Here is a 14,387-nt window from a genome sequence, read left to right as displayed (position 1 = left end):
CTCGTGGCCGCATTTCCCGGCAAAGAACTAAACCCACACCACCTTGTCGCCATCGCAACCTTTTCTTCGCTCCTCTCATCTCTTACTCTCTCTCTCTCACTCACTCTCTCCATCTCAGTCCAGCCCCCACTCTCATCTGGTCCAGACCCCAGAGACATCTCCATCTGGCTGTTTCCCCCATTGACGCGTCGCACTCCACGTCGTCACTTCCTGTAGCAGTACCCAACTTTTTATCTTGCCTACACACACAAATAGTATAGTCTACACCATGGCCGCTGCTCCCCTCGACTTCAAGGACCTCGTCGTCCTCATCACCGGTGCCGGTGGTGGTATTGGCAGGGCGTGAGTACTTCGGGATGATCCCCGCTTTGTGGCAAATGTGCGATGGAGCTGACGATCGTGTCCTCGCAACCCCGGATAACAAACGTCTATTCAACGCCTCTTTCACACCCTCCCCGTGCATCCCACAGTTACTCGCACTTCTTCGGCTCGCGCGGTGCCAAGGTCGTCGTCAACGATGTCGCTCTCGCCCCTGCCCAGAAGGTCGTTGACGAGATCGTCAAGGGTGAGTTGAAGAGGGCTCGGTTCCCACACCGAGCGGCGACCACAACACGCCGCGACACGTGCATGGGCTGACCTGCTTCTCAGCTGGTGGCCAGGCCGTCCCCGCTGTCGGATCGGTCACCGAGGGCCAGCTCGTCGTCGACCAGGCCGTCAAGGCCTTCGGCACCGTCCACGTCGTCATCAACAACGCTGGTATCCTCCGTGACAAGTCGTTCCGCAAGATGACCGACGCCGAGTTTGACATCATCGTCGCTGTCCACCTTACCGGTGCCTTCTCGATCACCAAGGCCGTCTGGCCCCTCTTCCGTGCCCAGAAGTTTGGCCGTGTCATCAACACCGCCTCGCCTGCTGGTCTCTACGGCAACGGTGGCCAGGTCAACTACTCGGCTGCTAAGAGTGAGTACAGATGGCTAGATGTCGCAAGGTCGATCTGACACTACACAGTGGGCCTTGTCGCCTTCTCGCGCACCCTCGCCAAGGAGGGCGTCAAGTACAACATCAAGTCGAACACGATCGTTCCCCTTGCCGCCTCGCCCATGACCGAGACTGTTATGCCCCCCGACTTCCTCAAGGCTCTCCAGCCCGAGTGGATCGCCCCTCTTGTTGGTATCCTCACCTCCAAGAACGGCCCCGACGTCACTGGCCGCATCTTCGAGGTCGGAGCCGGCTTCTTCTCCGAGGTCCGCTGGGAGCGCACCAAGGGTGTCATCTACAAGACTGACGACTCGTTCACCGTCGAGGCCGTCGAGGCCCGCTGGAAGGAGGTCCAGGACTTCACCGACGCCCAGCACCCCACCGACGCCGAGGCCCAGGACATGCTTGCCGTCGTCGAGGCTCAGCCCAAGCTCCCCAAGAACCCCCAGGGTGCCCCCATCTCGTTCAAGGACCAGACTGTCATCATCACTGGTGCCGGTGCCGGTCTCGGCCGTGCCTACGCTCTCCTCTACGGCAAGCTCGGTGCCAACGTCGTCATCAACGATGTCAGCGCTGAGAACGCCAACAAGGTTGTCGAGGAGGTCAAGGCCCTCGGTGCCAAGGCCGTCGCCGCCGTCTCGTCCGCCGAGGACGGCGAGGGCATTGTCAAGACTGCCATTGACGCCTTCGGCAAGGTCCACATCCTTGTTGCCAACGCCGGTATCCTCCGTGACAAGGCCTTTGTCAACATGACCCAGCAGCAGTGGGACCAGGTTCTCGCTGTTCACCTCCGCGGAACCTACAAGTGCGCCAAGGCCGTCTGGCCCTACTTCCACGAGCAGAAGTACGGCCGTATCATTGTCACTGCGTCGCCCAACGGTATCTACGGTGCCCACGGCCAGGTCAACTACGGCACTGCCAAGGCTGCCCTCATCGGCTTCACCAAGGCTCTCGCCGTCGAGGGCAAGAAGTCGAACATTCTTGTCAACTCGATTGCCCCTCGTGCTGGTACTGCCATGACCGAGACCGTCTGGACCAAGGAGATGGTTGCCATCTTCAAGCCCGACTTTGTCGCCCCCGTCGTCGCCTACCTTACCTCGGACAAGTACAACCAGACTGCCGGCCTCTACGAGGTGTTTGGCGGTTACGTTGCCCAGGTCCGCTGGGAGCGCAGCTACGGTACCACCTTCCCCAACAACCACATTGCCACCCCCGAGCAGGTTCTCGCCCGTTGGAAGGACATCACCACCTTTGACAACAGGTCGACCCACCCCTCCTCGCCCGCCGAGTCGTTCCAGCAGATCATGGCCAACTTTGACAATGTCGAGGAGGATGCCGAGCAGGACTACGTCGACCCCGAGGACCCCGAGGTCGTCAAGGAGGCCAAGCGCAACTCCAAGACCGAGTCCGAGTTCACCTACACCAACCGCGACGTCATCCTCTACAACCTCGGCATTGGCGCCAAGGCCAAGGAGCTCGACTGGACCTACGAGAACGCCGACAACTTTGGTGCCCTCCCCACCTTTGGTGTCATCCCCCAGTTCGAGGCCCAGGCTGGTCTCAGCTTTGACTTTGTCCCCAACTTCAACCCTGCTACTCTGCTTCACGGCGAGCAGTACCTTGCCATCAAGGCGCCCATCCCTACCGAGGGCACCCTCGTCAGCACTGTCCGCCTCCGCGAAGTCCTCGACAAGGGCAAGGCCGCTGCCGTCACCTCGATCGTCGAGACGCACGACAAGGCCACTGGCGACCTGATCTTCGTCAACGAGGGCACCGTCTTCCTCCGTGGCTCGGGTGGCTTTGGCGGCAAGAAGGCTGGCTCTGACCGTGGCCCCGCGACCGCTGCCAACGTTCCCCCCAAGCGTGCCCCCGACGCCGTTGTCGAGGAGAAGACTTCGGAGGACCAGGCCGCTCTCTACCGTCTGTCGGGCGACTACAACCCCCTGCACATTGACCCCTCGTTCTCCAAGATTGGCGGCTTCCCCAAGCCCATCCTCCACGGCCTCTGCTCGTTCGGTATTGCCGGCAAGCACGTTCTCAAGACGTTCGGCGCCTACGAGGACATCAAGGTCCGCTTCGCTGGTGTTGTCATCCCCGGCGAGACCCTTGTCACCGAGATGTGGAAGGAGGGCAACAAGGTCATCTTCAACGTCAAGGTCAGGGAGCGCAACGCTGTTGCCATCTCCAACGCCGCCGTCACTCTTGTCCCCGGCGCTTCGCTCAAGTCGAAGCTCTAAGCCTCGGCCAGAGTAGTTGATGTGTGATGAGATGATCAGAGGATCGTTGTAGAGTTTGAAAAATGTATTGAATGGCAGTCACGAGCGCGCGCATGGGGTTGTCCGTCGTAAGGATGCATTGTCTCTAGGAATACAGCTGTAGATGTGGATGGGGGAGTGTGCTAGTACTGGTTGAGCTTGAAGTCGGCGGGGGGCTGTGGGCGATTGTTGGGGTCGCCGCCGCCTCCACCCATACCCATGCCAGCGACCCGACCGCCGCCCTGGGGACGAGGAGGACGATCCGGGGGAGGTGGGAGGTTGTCGGGGATGGCGTGCTTGTGTCTGCTGCGGTATCGGCCGAGCTCGGCGACGCGCATCCACTTTTGCGCGTCAGTCCCCTGGCCGCGCACGCCGAGGTCAGGCTCGGTCTCGGGCGGCGTCCAGAAGCCCTGCGAGCCGGGCTTGATGTCGTCGGTCGCGATGAAGGGGTGCGCCTCGGTGTTGAGGACATAGTCGTCGAGGCTCATAAAGTCGGGCTCGCTCTGCAGCAGGTAGTGGTACTTGAACGTCTCGGCAAAGATGAAGCTCTCCATATTGTCGCCGTAGACAATCTTGTCGGCGTTGACGTTTTGCACCGACGAGATGCCGCCGGGCACCTTGGCAGTCTTCATCCACGACTGGAACATGTGCCATCCCTTGTCCTGCCACTTGCGGTCGCCGGTAAGGCGGTACATGTAGAAGACGGACTCGATCGTCTCGGGCCTGTTGATGTAGTACGGCGTAACGCGCTGTGCACCCGGCACGTCGCCGTTCAGGTAGCGGTAGTACTCGAGGGCCTCGCTGCCCTTTCGGCCCGAGTTCTCAGACACGGGCGTCTGGTCGTCGTTGAACAGCCACTGGCCCTTGTAGTCGCGGAACATAATATTGTAGTCGTAGTCTCTCGCGTCCTTGTCGGGCACCTCGACCGGCGCGTGGACGATGCGCTCCGTGTCGCGCGTCTTGTTGACCCACAGCCTCGCGTCGTCCTTGTCGTAGAAGTGGACGAGCTCGGGCTGGATGCCCGTCTTGGTCGCAGCAGACAGCCAGTAGCATGTGCCTGTGAACCGCAGCGCAGAGTCCATGTCCATTGGGCGGTCGAGGAGCTTGGCGCCCATGCCGAGCATGGCACCTGCAAAGCACGCGAGGTGCTCAACCTCGCGCTTGAGCTTGCCGCCCTCGAGCTTGCCGATGGTGAAAAGGTCGTGTTTGTCGAGGATATCAACCTCGGCCCACAGGATACGACGTGCAGCGTCGATAGAGTCCTGGTACAGGCGCTTGTACTGGTGCCCGAGGCGGCCGCCTCCGATGAGCTTGAACTGCTTGATGAGGTACTCAAAGTATGAGTCGGTCATGGCGCCGAAAGAATACGAGCCGTCGATTGGCGTCTTGGAGTCGGGGATAAAGTGCATGGGGATGAGCGGGTGGTACTTTGAGCGCGGGGCGACATGCTCGTCGAGGTAGTCGGTGGCGCGCTGCACCAGGTCGTACCAGGTGCGGTTGCCCGTCGCCTGGCTGAGGCGGGTCATCTCGAGGGTCATGCTGCCGACTTCGGCAGGCGAGACGGCATGCAGCGAGTACACGCCGCCCTCCTGGCCCGGGTCGAAGCGGCTGCCCTGGGGCAGGCCGGAGCGCGTGTTGAACGCCTTGCCGAGGATACCCGCGAGCTCCTCGGCGCGCTCGAGCACCAGCTTGTCGCCCGTCAGGTCGTACGCGCCGAGCAGGCCGCCGAGGTAGCGGATACCCGTCTCGAACACCATCATGCCGGTCGTGCGGTCGCGCTGGATGCTCCACGGCTTGCCCTTGCTGTCGACCTCAGACTCTGGCGCGACGTACCCCCTGCTCCAGTCGCGTCCGGTGATCCAGTGGAAGTTGAGCTGGTTGATGTGCGGCCGGCACAGGTCATACTCCTCCTTCAGTCCCAGAATGAGCATCGTGTCGAGGGTGTCGATGATCGACGCGCCCCAGCTGCCGGTCAGCTTTACACCTCACCGCCACCTACCCATTGAAAGGGTCCTTGTACGTCTGGGTAAACGGCTTGACCTCGTCATGACCTGCGCGCGCGTTAGCTCCACTCGTAACCCTATAAACCCACCCCAGGCCTTGTCCTTGTACGCCTGCCACGCGTAGACGAAGCCGCGCTTGACGGCCGCGCGGCGCTCCTCGCGGACCTTCTTCTGCGCGTCCGTCTCCCAGCCAGAGCGCGCCTTCTTGAACCCAGGCCACTGCATGTCCTGTATCCTGCCGCGGGGCGCGTCCCACCCTTCCTGCCCCTTCCAGTTGGCGGCAAACGAGTCGGACGGCAGCTCTTGAGGGGCAACAGGCGCCACCTCCTCCTGCTCCTCGGACACGATCTCGCGAAGGCGCGAGTCGGGGAACTTGTCGCCCGCGGGGGGCTTGAGCCACTTGTCGTCGACCTCGGGGAATAGGAGCGCGGGGTCCATGAGGTCGGTTTTGCGCGGGTGCATGGGCGCGATGTCGCGCGAGTGGTGTGGGAAGTAGTGGTCGCCGTACTTGTCGACAATGTAGTGCTCGCCGAGGGGGCGCGGGTCCGACTTGCCCGGGGCGGGGGACGGTGCTGCGTCGTGGTCGTCGAGACCAGAGTCCGAGTCCCAGATATCGTCGTTGCCGAGCTTGCCGCCCGACCCTCCGCCGCCGGGGACGTGGACCTGCGCGCTGCGCGCGGGCGCGGGCGCGCTGCCAGGTCCGTTGAGGTACAGGATCACGCCGCCGATGAGGAGCGCGCCGAGGAGCAGGCGCCCGCGCCGCCCGCCGAGCTGGCGCCGCAGCGAGCGCGAGCCGTTCGCGAGCGTGCCCGACTCGACGTCGTACTTGCCGGAGGACATGTCGTCGAAGCCCGCGTCGTCGTTGTGGTTGTTGAGAGTGAGACGAAGGGACGGCGCGCCCTTTGTCCGGGAACGCGATGTGCCGAGGATGGTGGGTGGTGTGCGTAGGGTAGCGCGGCGGGGAGAGTAGTGTGTTCTTCGCTTTAGTGGCGTTGGCGTCGGTCCGGCCCTTGTGTACTTGTGTGGCCGAGGAATGCGATGAGGGAGATGTTGGGGGAAAGGTGTCCTCGCCGTGTTCCTTTTGTGAAACGGGGGGTTGCGCGGTTGCGACGTCGCGACGTTGCAATGCGCGACGTTGCAATGTGACCCAGACGCGTGGCAGCTAGGCTTAAAACGACCGCGACAATGGCGGAACGGAGCGAGTGGAGGCACCACCCGGACAAGGCCTGTGATTTCTTGGCTCAACTGCGGGCAGTGGCGGCGGCGACTCAAGTTACTCTGCCATCTCACACCGCCGGCTCGCGCCATGCATGCATTTGCGGCATGCGTTGACCTCTTTAGCTCGTTAGATTGCAATGGCGCAACCCATGGCGCGTGGCACAAAGAAACCATCTGCTTCCCATGCGGAGCATCCAGACGGCCACACACCTTCTTCGTCCTCGGACCAGCACCGACATTCATTGTCATGTGCTGCGCGCCTTTGGTCACATGCATCACGCCCCGCACTGACTCTCAAACACGCATATTGTCCAATGATGAGCATATTTCTCTATTGTGCACATCTAAATTACAGGTTCGGCTGTCTCATTTGAGAAAACAGCCATGCTAATGGGGTTCGTCTCTGGCGTGTCCTTGCGCAACTATCCACGGCTAGACTCGGTCTGTGCAGAGCCAGTCGCAACCGGTACAATGATCTGGCGACGCCAGTCATCAATGTTGCGACCCGGGTCAGGCGCATCAAGCGTCGGGAACGGCATGCCTGGAGCAACAGGCGGCATCATGCCCATGGGGCTCGGCATTCCCATCGCACCCGGCATGCCCATGGGCCCAGGCATACCCATCGGGCTCATAGCCGGAGCCATGGGCATGCCCATGTGGCCGTAGGGCGACGGCATGCCGTACATGGACTGTGGTACGCCGTACGGCGAAGCACCGTAAGGCGACACGCCGTAGGGGTAGGTCGGGGGCACGGGCTGCACGCTCATCATCGTGGCGCGCATCGGGTCGAAAGCTGGCGCCGCTGCCTGCTTGGCTTGATGTTGTTTCTGGGCCGCACCAGCGTGTTTCCACGCAAGCGGGAGGTCGTCCTCAATCTCTTCGACCGTCTGTGCAGAGGGAGCTGCAGAGCCAGTGCGGTCAGGGGGATCATGGGGCATGAGAGCAGATCGGGTCCGCGCCTGGCGGATAAGGAGGGGTTCATCATCGTCTTCGTCCTTGCTGGCTCCCTTGCCTGGCGAGGTGGGAGAGAGCGAGATTTGAGGAGCATTGACAGCTCGAATCGTCGACTGCTTGGGCGGCGACTTCTTGGTCGTAATCTGAATAACGTCGTTGTCCTTGTTTTTAAGCTGGGACAGAGGGACCTCCTCGTCCGAGCTCTCGTCGTTGATTGCCTTGGAACGGAGTTGCGAGAGAGGTAAGTCTTCGTCGGAAGAATCGCCATCATTTGCACGGGCAGCTGCCGCATGGAGGACCGACGACGAAGGCAGCTGAGGAGGGGGTGGGAACACGGGCGCCCTAGAGGTCGACATGGCCGACTTGCGCTTCGTCTCGCGAAGAGGCTCGTCGTCGTCAGAGCCCTCGTCACTGCTTTGGAACCAGTCCCCGACGCCGAGTCGGCTTCCGGGTCGCCTCTCAGCGGGCTTCTGCTCCTTGGGCATAAGGTCGATAGCCGCTGCGTCCGACCCCGTGTACATTAACGTGGGAGGGCGGTCGGTAACCCTCGGGGAGTGGTCCGCCTGCGAGTCCTGCTCCGACATGACCTCTTCAACATCCTCCGGGTGCGGAGCCATCGACATGCGCGGGTCGTAGGAAGAAATACGAGGGTCGTACGCCGATGTTCGAGGGTCGTATGCCGACAAGCGCGGGTCAGTGCCCATCGACATGCGCGCATTGGCAATGGGGTCAGCGGCCAAAGACTGACGGCTGTGGGACTCGACAATCGAGAGTCGCGAGCTAGCCGGAGAGTTGTACGTGTCGATGAAAGGCTGGCCAGGCGGCGCCAGCTCACCCGAGTCCAGGTCGGCGGCTTGGTCAAGATCCATGGTGCTCTTGGTCTTGCCCCAGCGGCTCTTCCTCTTATCGGCCTTCTCCTTCTTTGCGCGTTCCCGCGCGTCCAATTCTTCTTTGGCCCGCTGCTCAGCCTCCTGCATGGTCTTGAGCTTGGCCATTTCGCGCTCCCAGACCGTGTCGACACCGAACACGCTGCGTGACTTGACAAGCCTCTCCTGGGGGCTCCCGCCGTCGCCGTCCGGAACGGAAAGTAGAGGAACAGAACCAGGTGCGTAGCTGTGAGGACGCGGGGGAGTGCCAGGGACATTCTGGTCGGGGAACGCCGGATCCGCAAAGGCCTCTGGGTCGATAAGAGTCGAGGCACGGGCGTCGGGGCCCGCACGAGACATCATGGACGGCCGCCCGTCTCCGTAGAAGACGCGCTGCTTGCTTCGCAGTTGCTGTTTGCGGTTCTCCAGCTGATCGATAAGACTTGTACCCTGGGAAGATGTCAGCACGTCCCGGATACTCGCCACTCACGTAAAGCTTGCCAGGCTTACGGAACTCTTGCTCATCCTCGTACTCTTGTCCCGGGTTGCGGTAGATTTCACCCTCCTCAGCAGCATGGCCAGCAAAGAACTCGGCTTCGTCACGTTGTCCACCAACCATCAGACTGCTGCGGAATGTCCGTTGACTGAGACTGAGGGGCACACCCATGCCCATGTTCAAGATGGAGGCTCGCGCGTCGGCAGGCAGAGGCTTCTCACCCAGAGTGAAACCCTCGGGAACGTGAACCGAGTGCTTCTGCTGCTCGGTACCTTCCAAGAACGAGGGCATGATGAGGTTTTTGGGCCGCATCAGCTCCTGTCGGTGGAGAAGAAGGGCGTGTGACTGGTACTTGGGTGGCCTGAGAGGGCGGCCATACTCCTCGGGTGATGGGATATCGTCAAAGATTCGGGACTTGATGCGCTCAGGCTCGTCGTGGGCAGACTGTTGGTTTGTGAGGTTGCCGTCCTCACTGTAAACCAGAGAGGCGCGGCGTTCCAGTGAAGGCCGGACAGCGTCGGGATCGCTCGCCACGTTCAGCTCGTCCATGGACGGACGTACGCCACTGTCGAGCGACAGTCGGGAGAGATCCACAGACTTGCGTTGGGCATCGAGAGTCTTGGGGTCGAATCTGGAGCCAAGTTCAGGCGGAGGTGCGGGCAACTCGAACGGGTTGCGAAGAATCTCCTCCTCTTCTGCTTCGGGGTCCAGTCGAGAGGGCGACTGCACCACCGACATGCGGTGGCCACTGAGGGACGATCCGGGGCGAGCGAACATTGCGTTGGAAGGCGAGTCTGGCATGGGCACCATGACTGGGTTTCCCCTTCCGTCCTGCAACTGCAGCTGCGCAATAGAGCTAGGTCTGCGGCCGTGTGGAGACACCGCAGCGGCACCGCCCTGCTCTGCAAGCCGGCGCACTCTCTCAGCGTCGCGAAGCGCATAGTCGGCACCTGCGGACACGCGCCCCTCGATTGTCTCGCCATCGCTACTGTCAAAGCGCTCCAGGTGGATCGAGACTGAACGGGCGCGGTCACCGGGCTGTGTGGCATCGGGCACAGCAGAGAAGGACACTGTTCGAGTGTGAGGGATCTTGCGAGCCGTGTTGTCTTGGACGCGTTCGAGGTCCATCGAGTGGGTGCGACCCTCTGGGGCGGGCTCAGGGAAACCCCAGCGATCGACGTCGACAAGGTCGCCGTCCTGCGGAAACTGAACGCGCTCGTGAGGGTCTTGGCTGTGCCAGTCTCCGCTGTGTCCGCTCTGTTGCCGGCCGTGTGCTGGCCTGACGATGGAGCGCCTACGGTCCTCACGTTCGGCATCAAGCTCGTGCTGCAGGGGTGGGAGCTTGGGCTTGTAGAATGGCCTGAACATGGCCGACCGCTTGTGGTCCACATACTCGCGATATGGGTCCTCCTCATCGTTGTCGTACTCTGCGGGGGAAGGAAGGCGGTTAGTGTTGGGTTGAGCGGCGGGCAAGAGGAGCGGTGCAAAGGAAAGCTGGACGATGGACTCACCGAGGAGGGCAGCCGCGAGGGCGAGACGGTTGAAGTGAGGGTGACTAGAGGACGTTGTGGACATTATGTATGTGGGTTGTGGGGGGTTTCGTTAGAGCATGTATGAATGTGGTATATAGCTGTTGTTTGTCGTGAGGTGCAATGAGAGAGGGGGGGGCGATGAGAAGAAGATGCAGAGAGTGAGAGTGTGAGGGACGATTGTTGGAATGGTTGAAACAGACCTTGGACGATGCCTGGCCATTGTGTGTTTCTTTGTTCGCCGCGGACTGGGCCATGGTGCCCGCAGCGTGCAGTGTGCATGCAGCCACCCACACTGTAGCCCGCTGCACTCCCCTTTGCCCTAATTCCCACTGTGACACGCACACTTCAGGGGCTAATGCAGGCCTGGGGTCTCCACATGCAACAGAGAAGGGGGGACGTAATAGAAATCATCGCCTAGGTGGAGGTCGTATCACGTGACTTTTGGCCAGCAGATGGTGGATTGAACTTCCAGTCACTATATCGCCTATATAGAGGTCGCAATGGTGCATGAGGGCGCAAAATATCCCTGTCGACTCATCCGCGCGGGCATCGGACACGTCGCCTTTATCTATCTCCACATCGGAGAGTCGACTGACGCATATGGCGATGAGCAAAGCCATATTGTCGTGATTATGAAGATTAGGAGGTGGAGGTGGAGGCAACAAGTGGAGGGCAGCTTGACTTTTGGCTGGCTACGGGGTTGTAAAATCCGTCAACGGGCGGCGGTGCGGCACGCGGCAACTGCCTACACAGCCAGTTACGGTCAATGACGGGTAATCTCCACCCTGCGCCGAACGACCAGCTCGCCCTTGCAACTCCACCAGGCGAGCCTCCTTGGCGCACTCCTTCTTAACAGCCCATCCCCTGCATTCCTTCTCTCTTCCTCTTGTTCTTGCATTCTACATTTTGCATATTCATCCACGCACCATGTCGTCCACTGAGGGAAAGGTAAGGACGGCACAATCGTTGACACGGTGACATCCGGTCTCGAGCAACTCTCATTCGACGACACGAGCTGACACCTTCCCCAGACTATTACCTGCAAGGCCGCCGTCGCCTGGGAGGCTGGTGAGTGGCGAGAGAGGACGCGAGCAGCGAAACGCGTGATCGTGTACTGACACCCCCAGGCAAGCCCCTCTCGATTGAGACTGTCGAGGTCGCTCCTCCCAAGGAGGGCGAGGTCCGTATCAAGATCCTCTAGTGAGTCGTGATAGGGGCTATCAACGCGAGGCGCTCGATACTAACACGCACAGCTCGGGTATCTGCCACACGTATGTCGCACGCATCCTCTCGCACACCCATGCTGACCTGAAAGCGACGACTACACCCTCTCCGGCAAGGACCCCGAGGGTGCCTTCCCCGTCATCCTCGGCCACGAGGGCGGTGGTATCGTCGAGTCGGTCGGCGCCGGCGTCACCGACGTCAAGGTCGGCGACCACGTCGTTCCCCTCTACACTGCCGAGTGCAAGCAGTGCAAGTTCTGCCTTTCGGGCAAGACCAACCTCTGTGGTGCTGGTAAGTTGGTGCGCTGGGCTGCTCGCCTGTGGAGCGGCTGCTTCGCAGAAGCGAGTCTCAAGCCACAACTCTAACTTCCCCAGTCCGCGCTACCCAGGGCAAGGGTGTCATGCCTGACGGAACCTCGCGCTTCACCTGCAAGGGCAAGCCCCTCTTCCACTTCATGGGCACCTCGACCTTCTCGCAGTACACCGTCGTGTCCAAGTACTCGGTTGTCGCCGTCGACCCCAAGGCGTCGCTCGAGAAGGCCTGTCTCCTTGGCTGTGGTATCACCACCGGCTACGGAGCTGCCACCAAGACCCCCGGCATTGAGAAGTCCAACGTTGCCGTCTTCGGTATCGGCTGTGTCGGCCTCTCGGTTATCCAGGGTGCCCGCGCCAAGGAGGCCACCCGCATCTTCGCCATCGACACCAACCCCAAGAAGAAGGAGTGGGCTGAGAAGTTCGGTGCCAGTGAGTGGGCAGTGGTGTGCCTTGGATGGGGCATGACGGTAAAGTACGTGGCCACTGACACGCACAGCCGACTTCATCAACCCCCTCGACCTTCCCAAGGGCCAGAGCGTTGTCGACTACCTGATCGAGAAGACGGACGGCGGTCTCGACTTCACCTTTGACTGCACTGGCAACGTGCAGGTTATGCGTCAGGCACTCGAGTCGTGCCACAAGGGCTGGGGCGTGTGCAACATTATCGGTGTTGCCCCCGCCGGTGCCGAGATTGCCACCCGACCGTGAGCTCACCACAACGCGGACTGCAGCTGACCTCCAGATTCCAGCTCGTTACCGGCCGTGTCTGGAAGGGTTCGGCCTTTGGCGGTGTCAAGGGCCGCACCGAGCTCCCCGGCCTCGTTGGCGACTACCTCGACGGCAAGCTCTGGGTTGACCAGTTTGTCACTCACCACGAGACGCTCGACAACATCAACAAGGGCTTTGACGACATGCACTCTGGCGACTGCATCCGTTGCGTCCTCGACATGCAGGACCAGTAAAAGGTGGCGTGGTGGTCATTGGGCCATCGGCGATCAACTAGGTGTAGTAGTGTTTGATGCAATGATAATGTCGCGGGGTGGGGTGGGGGGTTGTTATGGGATTGGAGTGAGCACCTTGCCGGTCATGGACACCGGCTGGCTCTCGGCTTCATCTCGGTGTCCATCGGAGAAGCGTTTCAGTCTGTGCGCTGAGCGCCACGGCGCTGGCGTGCTTCCGATATCTACAGCGCATCGTCGTCGTCATCATGTATGTCATATCTACTACTACTGATCCTCAAGTGTCCACCTCGTCATCGCCTAGTGCCCATTCGCGCCGTTGGCCTTAGCGCTCGTCGGCCGCCCACTCCACCCCTCGGCCTCGAGCGCCCTCTCGAGCGCGAGCACGCCGTCGCACTTGGCACGCACCCAGTCGCGCATGTTCTCCGGGCAGGGGGGCAGCGGCCTGCGTCCGAGCGCGGCCGAGTCGGGCAGGCCGGCAGCCCAGACAGTGCCGTACTTGAGCCCGGTGAGCTGGGCTTTCACGAACGCGCCCTCGGCCGTCGACACGGCGGCAGCGTACGCGAGCGCCGTGTCGTGCTCGCCTGCGACGTGGGCCTCGTACGCGCGCAGGCAGGCGCGCGGGGCAATGTTCGCCAAGCCCGTGATCGCGCCCCGGCCGCCGTAGGACAGCGTGCCGAGGAGATAGTCTGTCGCGCCGCCAAGGACCGTGAAGGTGGCTATGGGGGCGGTTAGCTGGCGCACCCCGCGACGCAGACTCGACCCACCCGGATCGCTCGCGGCCACGACACGCGCAATCTTGCCCACGTCATGGTCGGTGTGCTTGATGCCCGCAATGTTCGGGTGCTTTGCCAGCCGCGCAATCAGATCAGAGTCCATGTTGATCCCGCCCGAGACGGCGGGGTACGAGTAGATGATGAGCGGGATAGACGTGTTGGAGGCCACTTCCTCGTAGTAGGCTGCCAGGGCGTCGTCGGTCATCACGCCCGGGTAGTACGACGGCGGGAGGGTGAGCGTGAAGTCTGCGCCGGACGCGGCGGCGTCGTTGCTCAGCTCGATTGCCTGCGCGGTCGACTGCGCGCCGACGGTGCCGGCGATCACTAGGGCGGAGGAGTTGGCGGCGGTGAGCGCGGCTTTGGTGGAGCGGACGAGCTGGGGCGGCGGGCGGGGACGGGAGAGCAAGACGGTAGTAGCAAGGCGGGCGAGGAAGAATGGTGTCAGTACACGACGGACATCACACTCCGATTCGGCGAGCCACAACGCGGCGCAGATCACGTCCGTGCGCGGGCGGGCGGCGAGGTGCCAGCCAGTGCGCGAAGCGCGCTGCGCTCGCTCGCTCGCGGACTCACCTCGTTCCGTTCCTCGCGGCTCAGCGTGACCGCCTCGCCAGTGGACCCCATAACGACGATACCCGCGACGCCAGCGGCCGCAAGGCGCGTGATGTGCCCAGCGTGCGTGGGCAGGTCGAGCGCCTGCGCGCGCGTCGCCTCGAAGAAGGTCACGACGGGGACGTAGATTCCGCCTGGGAGCTGGGTGGGCATGGTGTGGGTGTGGGTGTGGGTGGGGGTGTGGGGTACAAGAAAGACAA

At 61.9% G+C, this 14,387-nt stretch overlaps 5 protein-coding genes across 5 annotated transcripts; 2 read left to right on the top strand and 3 right to left on the bottom strand.

Moving 5' to 3' along the window:
- The first annotated feature begins 32 nt into the window (after window positions 1–32).
- Window positions 33–3,296, top strand: fox-2_0 (Peroxisomal hydratase-dehydrogenase-epimerase). The gene is made up of 4 exons (XM_062770972.1): window positions 33–342; window positions 471–565; window positions 649–960; window positions 1,009–3,296. The coding sequence occupies exons 1-4, from the start codon at window positions 269–271 to the stop codon at window positions 3,213–3,215; spliced, it is 2,688 nt and encodes an 895-aa protein (XP_062626956.1). The 5' UTR covers window positions 33–268; the 3' UTR covers window positions 3,216–3,296.
- Window positions 3,292–6,401, bottom strand: MAN1C1 (Mannosyl-oligosaccharide 1,2-alpha-mannosidase IC). Its single transcript, XM_062770971.1, has 3 exons — window positions 5,326–6,401; window positions 5,233–5,284; window positions 3,292–5,198 (listed from the first exon to the last, which is right to left on the bottom strand). Exons 1-3 carry the CDS (start codon window positions 6,074–6,076, stop codon window positions 3,377–3,379), a joined length of 2,625 nt encoding a protein of 874 aa, XP_062626955.1. The 5' UTR covers window positions 6,077–6,401; the 3' UTR covers window positions 3,292–3,376.
- A 334-nt stretch (window positions 6,402–6,735) lies between these two features.
- LOC62_03G004451 (uncharacterized protein) lies at window positions 6,736–10,480 on the bottom strand. Its single transcript, XM_062770970.1, has 3 exons — window positions 10,282–10,480; window positions 8,765–10,197; window positions 6,736–8,724 (listed from the first exon to the last, which is right to left on the bottom strand). The coding sequence occupies exons 1-3, from the start codon at window positions 10,343–10,345 to the stop codon at window positions 6,877–6,879; spliced, it is 3,345 nt and encodes a 1,114-aa protein (XP_062626954.1). The 5' UTR covers window positions 10,346–10,480; the 3' UTR covers window positions 6,736–6,876.
- Window positions 10,481–11,080: 600 nt separating this feature from the next.
- FDH1_1 (S-(hydroxymethyl)glutathione dehydrogenase) lies at window positions 11,081–12,875 on the top strand. Its single transcript, XM_062770969.1, has 8 exons — window positions 11,081–11,250; window positions 11,334–11,370; window positions 11,430–11,502; window positions 11,556–11,573; window positions 11,618–11,817; window positions 11,901–12,269; window positions 12,337–12,544; window positions 12,583–12,875. Exons 1-8 carry the CDS (start codon window positions 11,230–11,232, stop codon window positions 12,800–12,802), a joined length of 1,146 nt encoding a protein of 381 aa, XP_062626953.1. The 5' UTR covers window positions 11,081–11,229; the 3' UTR covers window positions 12,803–12,875.
- A 161-nt stretch (window positions 12,876–13,036) lies between these two features.
- AN1503 (putative 4-hydroxy-2-oxoglutarate aldolase, mitochondrial) lies at window positions 13,037–14,370 on the bottom strand. The gene is made up of 3 exons (XM_062770968.1): window positions 14,149–14,370; window positions 13,567–13,951; window positions 13,037–13,518 (listed from the first exon to the last, which is right to left on the bottom strand). The coding sequence occupies exons 1-3, from the start codon at window positions 14,338–14,340 to the stop codon at window positions 13,100–13,102; spliced, it is 996 nt and encodes a 331-aa protein (XP_062626952.1). The 5' UTR covers window positions 14,341–14,370; the 3' UTR covers window positions 13,037–13,099.
- Window positions 14,371–14,387: the final 17 nt, after the last annotated feature.

This window comes from Vanrija pseudolonga, chromosome 3 (assembly GCF_020906515.1).
Source record: "Vanrija pseudolonga chromosome 3, complete sequence".
NCBI lineage: Eukaryota > Fungi > Basidiomycota > Tremellomycetes > Trichosporonales > Trichosporonaceae > Vanrija > Vanrija pseudolonga.
Note: the sequence above shows the minus strand (reverse complement) of the source record. Positions and strands in the feature narration are given on the sequence as shown.